Source organism: Cariama cristata, unplaced genomic scaffold (genome assembly GCF_000690535.1).
Source record: "Cariama cristata isolate BGI_N322 unplaced genomic scaffold, ASM69053v1 scaffold27608, whole genome shotgun sequence".
NCBI classification, from domain to species: domain Eukaryota; kingdom Metazoa; phylum Chordata; class Aves; order Cariamiformes; family Cariamidae; genus Cariama; species Cariama cristata.
The window spans coordinates 834-10,975 of record NW_009631028.1 but is presented as its reverse complement, the minus strand read 5'-3'; the positions used below and the strand labels follow the sequence as shown (position 1 = coordinate 10,975).

The window sequence follows — 10,142 nt, the reverse complement described above, 5'->3', positions numbered from 1 at the left end:
TGGCATGGATGCTGCTGCTTGGTCACTGAGGTGAGTGAGATGTATTTCGTTCTGTGCAAAAATGGGGGTGCTGCCAGGGTCAAAGTTTCCTCAGGCGTTGGAAGAAACTATCTCTGTAGGAGCAACTTCATCTCCTGGCTGTCAAGGGGGTCAAAGAGTTTTATTTGGATGCAGTAGCAGATGTTATCAGATGCTGCTGCTCTTTCTTTTCACCAATAGTTTGTTTCATTTCTTTTAATTGGTCTGCATCTCTCCAGCAGGTGTTGGCATGAACAGAATTCGGATCCATGTTTTGCCATCAAGCCGAGGACGCCTCACTCCCGTGCCACGGCCGCAGGAGCCGCTGTCATGTGCCTTCACCCACCGCCAGTGCTCCCTGCCGCGGCTGGAGGGGCAGGAGTTTTGTATTAAGCACATTCTTGAAGACAGGAGTGCCCCTTTCAAGCAGTGCAGCTACGTTTCAACGAAGAATGGAAAGCGATGTCCCAATGCTGCGCCCAAACCAGAGAAGAAGGATGGGTGAGTACCTCTGTCTCCTGCTTCTCTGGTTCCATACCGTATACAATTAAAACAGGCAGGAGAAGGTCCTTCTCCTAATTCAGCTGCTGCGCTTACATTACCTCGGACAAGTGATCCCTCTTTCTGAAGCGTTTTTAAGGTAGAAAAAGACTGTGAGTGCTGGACACTGCGTGGAGTCGTCTTGGTCCTGCAGGACTGTCAGGCTGCTGCCCTCTGCCATCAGAAGGTGGCTGCAGTGATCCTGGTCCTTTGTAAGAGCTGTACGTGCACCCACGCGGTGCTGTACCTCCGCTCAGCCCAGCAAATTTAACTGGCCGCTGTCTGTGTGTATGGATAATCCTCAGCACAGATACTCTGGTCACGTGTTATGTGGAGATGATGACCTGGTTGTGCTTCTTGTTCTTTGATGCGTATGAAATGTTCTGACTGCTATGGATGGAAGGACCTAGAACAGTTATCGACGTTCAGTAAGCACATCAGCAGAGCACAGTTTCCTTTACGGGAGCATCGAACCACATTTTATTCTCAGAGGTTACGAGGATGTGGATGTTCGTAGTCTTCGTTCTGCCCTTGGCCCCTCTGTGATAAAAAGGATCCATCTGATGTGGGCCAGTGTGCTCTGCGTGCAAACTGAGAGTCCAGTGTGCACATTTGGAAGCAGAAGAGCTCACCTCAGTGGCTTTAAGTAAAAAGCTCTTTTCTTTGCCTGCTGCTGTGCCGTGTGGCTGCCGGCTCCAGTGCCAGAGGTGGCATTTCAGCAGTGGTGTGTGGTCTGTGAGCCACCTGGGGCTCTCTGGCATTTCCAAGCTGTACCTGCAGCCAGCGGCGCTCTCTGTGAGAGAGCTGTGAAGGGGATGTCCTTTCCAGGTGCCAGGGAATATTTCTCACTGTATCGCTTGTTCATTTTGCTGGCTGAGGGCTTGGAGTTGTAACGAGCTTGTGATTTATTCCTGCAGCGCGTCGTTCTGTGCAGAGCATGCCCGTAGGAACACTCTGGCACTCCAAGCTCAGATGAAGAAGTCCAATCCTGGGCCCATAAGCGAGACTCTCCTTTGCCAGCTTAGCTCTTATGCGAAAACAGAGTTGGGCTCCCAGACTGCAGAGAGCAGCCGCAGCGAAGCCAGTCGGATCCTAGGTAAGAATTGAAAGCAAAAAGTGATGAGAGAGGACCTGGAGTTCTCCATTTTGTGTGGAAATGCCAAGAATATCACTTCTTGAATCCAGTGGAAAAAAGATCCCAGGAGTCCATGGGTAAAAGATCTTGTTCTGCTAACCCTGGCACGTCTCGCCTGCCACCGACTGTAGACAGCTCACCCTGCCAGACCAAAATCCTGCAGGTTTTCTTCTCTTGCACTTGCCGAATAGAAACATTAGGTAGCTTCCCTCTTTGCTGGGTTAGTCTCTAGCGGTGCCTGTCAAACGCTGGCTCAGTGCTGAGCTTCCCATCTCACAGGGTCGCTCGGTGGGGCCAGCCGGCAGTTCATGGTTCCGAGGTAGGCAGGAGCGTGACTCCACAGGAGCTGTGTGTTTTGACTGCGCCAAGTTGGTGGGTTTCCTGTTGTTCCATGTCCCTTGCTGACACTGTACTGGGGAGGAGAAGTCTCTCTTGGCAAGAGGCAGAGCGAGTTCACCTCCGTGCGGCTTTGGAGCTGAACTCCTGGGGTCTCCGGCTGTCCTGTGCCGGAGCAGCGCACGCTACGACGTAAATCGGTGTCCTATTGCTCAGGGTGACATGTCTTTTCAGATGAGGACAGCTGGAGCGATGGCGAGCAGGACCCTATCACAGTGGACCAGACGTGGCGAGGGGACCCGGACAGCGAGGCTGACAGCATCGATAGCGACCAGGAGGATCCCTTGAAGTAAGTTGGATGCTGGTGACTGCCGGCTGCTGACACACGTGTAGTGTGCAGAGTGTTCTGAGCTCCGTCTGGTACCAGAGGAGATGGCAGTTATGTTAAAGAGGTGGCATTATTAATGGTGTTGCAGTTGGACTTTGTACCTTGGTGAGTTGTTAGGCGTGGATGTTCGCAAGTCTTGGACCTGGTGGTTTTTCTGGGAAGTATTTGATGGTCATCCACTTTGAGAGTGGAGTGGCCCATTCGGAAGCAGTCTCTGGGTGATCTCTTAACTTAAAAAAACCCCCATGAATTCAGTGTTTCTGCTCATGACCTGTTGATCGGTATAATCCAGCCCTGCTCAGCCCGTGTTTCTGATAACGTCTGTGCCGTTTGTTCAGGAGACGGCCCCGAGGGACCCTTACAAACTTCACCCTGTTTGTGTGGGTGTTTTTCAGGCATGCTGGTGTGTATACAGCTGAGGAGGTGGCTTTGATCATGCGAGAGAAGCTGATCCGCCTGCAATCTCTCTACATTGACCAGTTCAAACGACTCCAGCACCTTCTGAAGGAGAAGAAGCGCCGATACCTGCACAGCCGCAAGGGAGAGCATGAAGCCATAGGCAAGTACTGGTACAGGTAGTCACTGATCCATATTTCCTCTGGCTGAGGGCACAGCACTTCTCTAAAACACATGCAGAACTCTATGCTATATATATATATAAAAAAAAAAAAAAGTGTTTTTTTTGCAGAAGGAGATTTCAGAGCAGCGCTGTCTTGGTAAGGGTGAAAATTACTGTAGGACTGAAACTGAGTTAGAGAAGGTATTTCTGTATCTGGCCTTCTGCCTGGAGATTGGTATCGTTTGGGTTAGAAAGGTTGCCGGATTTCTTTGCTCTTTCTTCAAAGTCTGCGGTGTTGTCGGGAAATGAGACTACAAAGTTAGTTCTGAGACAAAAGTTCTTTTTTTGTATGGGATTTCCTGTTTTTGGTTTTATAAACAAAAAATTTATTCATCTGTAAGGTCCTGTCTGTGTCAGCAGAAGTTTGTTTCAGTTGCTACACCAGTGCTGCTATACTGACATATTCCTCCTTAGCACAGATGCAGCTTTCCCTTGCAAAAGCACTTCCACATCGGTTGGATTTCTCCCCGTGCAAAACGTGCTTTTGGAGGCAGGAGTTCGTAGTTGAGCAGAGGCAGAACCGGGTCGTATAACTGGTTGCAAGCATCGCAGTGCAAAGAATGCTTTCTCTGGCATAGTCTTATAATAGCTCATCCTGGAAAATGGCATAATACAGCTCGGTCCCAAGTAAAAATAACTGAAAGTTTGGTACATAACAATTTTGTAGAACTCTTTTTAGCAAACCAGTAATAGAAAAGCGGATCCTGAGCGTTGCCCTGTAATTACAGCTGGGAGTGCGTAAGGGAAGCTTCCAGAACTTGCACAGAAGCAAGCTTAAATTTGACAAACTTCTATTCTGCCTGCAGAAATCACAATAGACTTCTGAGTGGCCAGATTATTTTAATGGACGTTTTAAAAAGTATTCTGTCGGCCCAAACGCTCCTCATGTGTGCAGAGAAGTTGGGATGAATTTTGGCATGGAATCTGCTTTGTCATCTTCTTGTGTAACCAAAAGATGTGCTTCCTGTTTACACATGCCACTCTCGCTGCTCGTTTGCTCTGTGCGTTGACATCTGTGTTGTAGTCAGCTGTTCGAGCTCTCGACGGCTGATTTTGGCTCTCGGTACCAAAAAAAATGGAAGGAGATGGCAGGTGGGGTGATATTTTCTGACCTCTCCCTCGCTCCCCGCAGGCAGCAGCCTCCTGACGGGCCCGGAGGGGCTGATGGCCAAAGAACGTGAGAACCTGAAGCGCCTGAAGTGCCTGCGCCGCTACCGGCAGCGCTACGGCGTGGAGGCCCTGCTCCACCGGCAGCTGAAGGAGCGCAGGATGCTGGCGACCGACGGTGCTGCCCAGCAGGTATGTCCAGCAGCTTCGGAACTGGGTATGGTCGGGGTTGGAGCCTCGCACGGAAGCTGGGTCTCTCCTCTCGTCCCTTCCTGGGAGCGATCCCGGGCCAGGTCCGTGCTCTGGCCCTGACGGATTGTCCCTTGTGACACCCTTTCTGCGAGGGTGTAAAGATCTGCTCCTGGCCGGCACCCTCAGTATCCAGACGTTGGCTGAAAGATTGGAGGGTCCTAGGGTCATTTTAAATGGGCACCAAAACTGCAGAAGTTCCAAGTGTGGGGTTCGAGAATTTTCCCTTTTGAAAGGGAGGGCTCAGTACGAGGTAGCCTGAATTTCGTCACTGAAAAATATGTGGAAATTACTCTTTATGGCAGACTCCTCCTAGGCGTGTGGGGACCAAAAGTCAGACCCCTTGCATCACACGTGATACTAAATTTGAAGCTGTGCGCAGCCATTTCTTTATAGCTATTTTAAAATTCAAAGCATTCCGTTAGCTGACTTCTGAAGGTTGAAAGATAAGTCTGAGAAACCTCATTCTTTGAGACATGCTTCTGAGGTGAAGTTCTTCCTACTGAAATTCAGTCGCACCTTATTATCTCAGCTCTGTTTGGTAAAAACTTGAAGGAGAAGGACATAATGAGGAGCTAGACTCTGTTGGAGTGGAACTGAGAGCTTGGTCTTGGCGTGTTTTGAAAGCAGGACACGAGTGTTGTGTAGCCAAGGGGATTTGTCGGGAACGGAGGCGGACGACTCCCCAGCACCGCTCTGAGCTCTTCTCTTGGACTTGCAGGCACACACCACCCGCTCCAGCCAGAGGTGCTTGGCCTTTGTCGACGATGTCCGGTGCTCCAACCAGTCCCTCCCGATGACCAGGCACTGCCTTACACGTATCCTTTGATCTGCCTGTGCTGCCTTGGGCTGCCCTCCTGACTGTTTGCTGGCAGTTTGCAGTGTGTCTGTTCCTCCTTTTTTCTCTTTGGCCCTAAATCAAGGCCATCGGTTTGCTGTAGCCGTTGGTTTCAAACAGGAGCCCAGAGGAAACGTCTCCCGGTCTGTTGGCGCTCCCATCCCCGTGGAACGACCCAATTCGTGTGGGAGTGACAAAAGGCTGGGCTTGCCGTCGCCTCCGCCCGGGCAGGTCCTGCCGCAGCCTTCCTGCGGTACGCTGGCCGAGCCAGAGCATCCAAATGGCATGGCTGGTTCAAGGAGCAAAAAGAGAACCTCATGAAGCCTGAGGGAGGCACGAGCTGGTTTCTGACTGTATTGAAGGAGGGTAGAAGCAAGTCTGCTCTCTGCTCGGCTATAGGTGCTGGGTGCCAACAGCCAGCCTGAGCAGGGTCTGCGAGCTCTTGGTACGAGTCCTGCTGTGAGGGATGTGCGTTGGAAGGGGTGTCTGACTGCTGAAGCATGTGCTCAGTGGGTTTTTTGGAGGATCTGAGTGAGGGAGGAGTTCTTAGCCTGTTTGGGGCTACCATGGACCAGCTCGGTCTCCTTTACGCCTTGAAAGGTTCACATGGGTGTGTGAACAGCCTCGAGCTGTTCGATTTCCTGAAACAGCCTCAGCATTTGGAGAGCCGGCACTGAAATTTCCACTGGCATCCCCCCGGCTCGGGGATCACGGCCCCAACATGGGATCCAGGAACTGAACGTTGCCCCGAGTGCAGCTCTCGTCTAAGTGGGATTGGGTGGATGTGGCCGGGAGCAGGTTTGGATCCTGTCGGAGCTGCGTTAGCAGCCGCTCCTGGTGTGAGTTGGGAGAAGCCCTGGTGCTGCGTCCCAGAGCAGAGCTGGCAGCCAGGGGGAGGATGAGCTCTTCGTTTTGTTTGAGCTCTTCTCTTCGTTTTGTTTGAGCTCTTCATTTTTGTTTTGTTACTGAAGTTGGCAGACTTGACTCCAGCTACGCGCAGGGAGCAGCCGGGGAGCAGGAAGCTGCCTTTTGTTTCTCTCCAGTGACCATATGCTTCAAAATAAGGACAGGATAAATACCTACGAAACAGTTAGAGCAAGTCGCTCTTTGCAGCTGGCTTACTTGAGCAGGACAGGCTGAGAAGGGAGTGGAAAAAGCGAGGTTTGATTTCCTTACGTCTGAGCTGTCAGCTGACTTTCACTGACACAAACAAGATTTTACTTTGGTTAGCCCCGCTGAGCTGATAACATCTGCAGTCTGCTCTGCTTTGTGCATTGTCAGGAGGCTCTTGGGCTTTGTTTGCTTTTCAGGAGCTGGATTGTTTGTGACAATGCATTAAAGGGACCGAACCCAGCTGGGCTGTTGTGCTCCAGGTGGAGCGTGTGATTTTTGTCATCTTGGCAATCCATGCTTTTTGGCTACCAATAAAGTCAGTGCTTGATCTGGGAGTCATTCAGAGAGATTAAAATCTGGCTTCCCCACCCTGCTGTTCATACAGAGACGCTTTCCTCACCACATCTGCCCTCGAGTGTCTGAGAGATCTGGCTCCTCTGGGCTGGGCTCCGTACCGTTGCGGCCAGCGCAGATTACAGGCTCCCTGCAGCCTGCCGGGAAGTCATATTGGCGTGTTCGCGGCTGCCTCGGTGCAGGGAGGAGAGGAGGGAAGGATAAATCTGAAACCTAGACAGCTTAAGAAACTGGGTTAAACTCAGTGCCTTTTGCCAGTTTATGTGGATTTGGAAGTTCGGGGTGTTTTTTTTCCCTCTTCCACGCTGCACTGTGTGAAGAGGAAACTGTGGTGTGAACCTCACAAACACCAAGAACAGCTGGGCAGTTGTTTGGGTGAGTTTGATATCGACGTGTCTGACCTGAAAGACTTGATTCGCACCTGAAATCTGCTTTGGCCCCAGCTCCAGATTGTCACCTGCGTTGAGGTTGTGCTTCACCCTGGTCACTTGGTGACGCAATCTCAGCTGTTCCTTGCAGCAGTAAGTAGAAACTTCAGGACTGTCGGTAAACTGTCACTGATGTGGACCCTCGTGCAGCCTGGGCGGTGGGTCCCGCTGTGGTTTCGCAGGGCTCTTGGAAAAGGACGGGATTTGGTCCGTAGCTACTCTGTGCTGCTGGATTGCTCCGCAAGCACGATGCAATTGGAGCAGAGTTTCTGTTTGTGATTAAAGGCAGGAAATCCCATTTACACCTCTGGCAGGAATAGGTTTTCCATTGGGAAGGAAAATGCACTGGGAAGACAGAAATACCGGAACTAAACTCCTGGCTGTGGAAAAAGCATTGTGAGTGCTCGTATCTCTGCTGCGTGTTGGATGTTAAGGCTTGTGCAGATGCTGTTTAAATGGATGTCTGCAAATAAAAGTAAGCCTCTGCATTTGTAATATCTTCCATCTGAGGATCTGCGAGTGCTTTACAGGGATCCAGCTACATCTCCCAGCCCCCACCGGGAGGGAGGCTGTCGCTGTTGTCCCCGTTTTCCATCATGCAAGTAACGTCACCCACGTCGCCGGGCAGTCGGGGCGTGACTGTGGAGTCTGGACTCCTGACCCTGGAGAAGTGTATGGGGTTTTTAACACCCTTTGCTGGAGGGTGGTGGGTGAGTGGGGAGCGTTTATGCCTCTGGGTGCATAATTTGTCTGCTGGGCAGGTTTCCCTTGACCGCATCTTCCCAGACATCTGTCAGGACACTAATCAGACTCTGTTTAAACCGTGTCAAGGCTCCGAGGAAGTGCCCTGCAACAAGCCGGTTCCCGTGAGCCTCTCCGAGGATCCGTGCTGCCCGCTCCATCTCCGGTTGCCTCCACAGATGTACGTACCCGAGCAGGTCCTGGCTGTCCCGGAGGAGCTGGAAGCTGCCCCCACAGACCTGTACTTGAGCGCTGCTGAGCTCCAGCCCACGGAGAGTTTGCCCCTGGAGTTCAGCGATGTAAGTTGTGCAGTGTGCTTTAGGCCGTGGTGTGCAAGCAACGTGTCCTGCAGAAAAGCTTCCCCTAAGTATTGCTGTTTTCGTTACGTGCCATGAAGTCACCCCAAAATACTCGGGGAGCAGGCTGCAGTGCAGCAGACCCGCCGCTCCCCACGTGGAGGGGGGATGGATGTCATGTAAAGCACTGCCTCCCCAGCACAGATAATGTAGAGTTATTGTTATTTGTGCTGCCCTGGGGAAGGAGGGTCTTGAAAAACGTACGGGAATGTGAAAGGTTTGAGAGATGTTTGTTTCTGTAGAGTTGGTGTCTGCTCCTTTAGAAGGGCTGTGCTCTCATTTAAATCCGCATTTAGGGGCTTTTGAAAAAGAGGATTTTTTTTTTTTTTTCACTCTCCCATGAGGAATCCATGAGGATTTTAATCTGCAGATTATTCTGGTGTCCTGCATGTATGTTAAGCCTACATACTTAAAATCCTCTGAAATTTGTTTAAACAAAAACAACCAACCCTGATCATTTGGAGCCGCTCCTCTGAACGAGGTGTCACTTGCTTGAGTATTTGGATGCCCCTGAGATTCTTGAGCACTGCTATCAGGAGGCAAATCTCATGACCGCTTTAAAATTTGCTGGTGGAGGAGGGATCGCCAGCAGCCGCAGGGTCCCCGGGATGGCAGCATCCAGGGCGTTAACACGGGAGAGCCCGGCACCCCTGGGGCCGAGGGAGCTCTCCCTGCCTTTGGTGGGCGTTGAACCAGATCCCAGCCCTCCGTCCTGAGGGGCCGAGCCGGCACGCCGAGCTCGGTGCATTCAGCCTTTGTGGGAGGTGGGTTTTCTTGGGTCAGAAATGAAAAATGTAACCGTTTCTCCCCCAGCCCGTCCTTTGAGAGGGTCCCCTGCTCAACCGTGGGGTTTTGGGTGCTTCAGGCAGGACCCTGGGTGCCTTCCTCCCGCCCTGTACCCCGAGCTTTGCATGGACGTGAATCGCAGACACCCTGCGTGAGCCCTCCGTCCTGGGCTCGGAGGGATTCGGGGCTACGGCAGCGTACGGCTGCGTAGGGCATCTGTGTTTTATCTCGCATCACGCCAGGCTGGTAGGGTGCCACTCGTGAGTCGCAGGCATCTCGCCTTGATCTCAAACACCCTCCAAAGCCAAAACAAATCCCGTCCTCTTAACAATAGCCTCGCAGGAATCCCAGTCTCCCGCGTCAGCAGGGTTATCTACGCAGGCAGCAGACGGCAGCGAGCAGCGCGGATGGAGGAGTAAACCAGAGACCCTCCAGTCCAATACGTTGTGTCGGGGCAAGCAAAGAGGGATGTGTGAAATCTTGGGAGAGGGGTGACTGCTCTGGGTGTCCCTAGGAGGGCAGGATCGGACCCTTTCACAGCCCTCCTGGCTGCTGCAGGGATGCTTCTGGGGCAACAGGTCACGCTGGGCTCCAGACCTTGTCCCCCACACCTTGTTTTCAGAGGGAGTGCAGCACTGCCAGCCTGGATCACGCCGTTTCTGCAGGAGGAGGCTCCTGGCGTCGTGTTCCTGGCTGCCGAGGCTGGGCCTCCCGGTGGCACGGTGCCTCCGGCTCTGCCTTCCTCCTCCCGTCTCCATAAAGCACTGGAGCAGTCTGCTGCCCGCTCCTGCCCCGCTGCTCGAAGGGATAACAGAGAAGGGCTGCGGGGACTCGTGCTTGTCTCCCATGGGGCTCGTTGGGACCCCGCACGCTGATGGAGCTGCTCCCGGTGTTTTCTCTCCTAGGACTTGGACGTGGTGGGCGATGGCATGCAGTGTCCCCCATCCCCTCTGCTCTTTGATCCTTCCGTGGCCCTCGATCAGTCCCTCAGAGACGTTGCTGAAGCCCCCATAGACATACTGGCCCTGGAGGAGCCTTCCCACCCAGGTCTCCCCCCGCAGACGGCACTGATGGACACAGGGACCTCATCTGCCCACGTCTTCGCCCCGCCCACGGCACACCCTGCTGCGCAGC

At 52.7% G+C, this 10,142-nt stretch overlaps 1 protein-coding gene across 1 annotated transcript; it reads left to right on the top strand.

Annotated features, from left to right (window-relative positions):
* Positions 1-268: 268 nt before the first annotated feature.
* KANSL2 (KAT8 regulatory NSL complex subunit 2) lies at positions 269-10,055 on the top strand (the record flags this gene model as incomplete). Its single annotated transcript, XM_009705799.1, has 8 exons — positions 269-519; positions 1,476-1,654; positions 2,264-2,378; positions 2,813-2,980; positions 4,173-4,335; positions 5,114-5,210; positions 7,912-8,165; positions 9,914-10,055. Coding segments are annotated over exons 1-8 (1,369 nt in total), but the record flags the coding sequence as incomplete, so codon positions are not given.
* Positions 10,056-10,142: the final 87 nt, after the last annotated feature.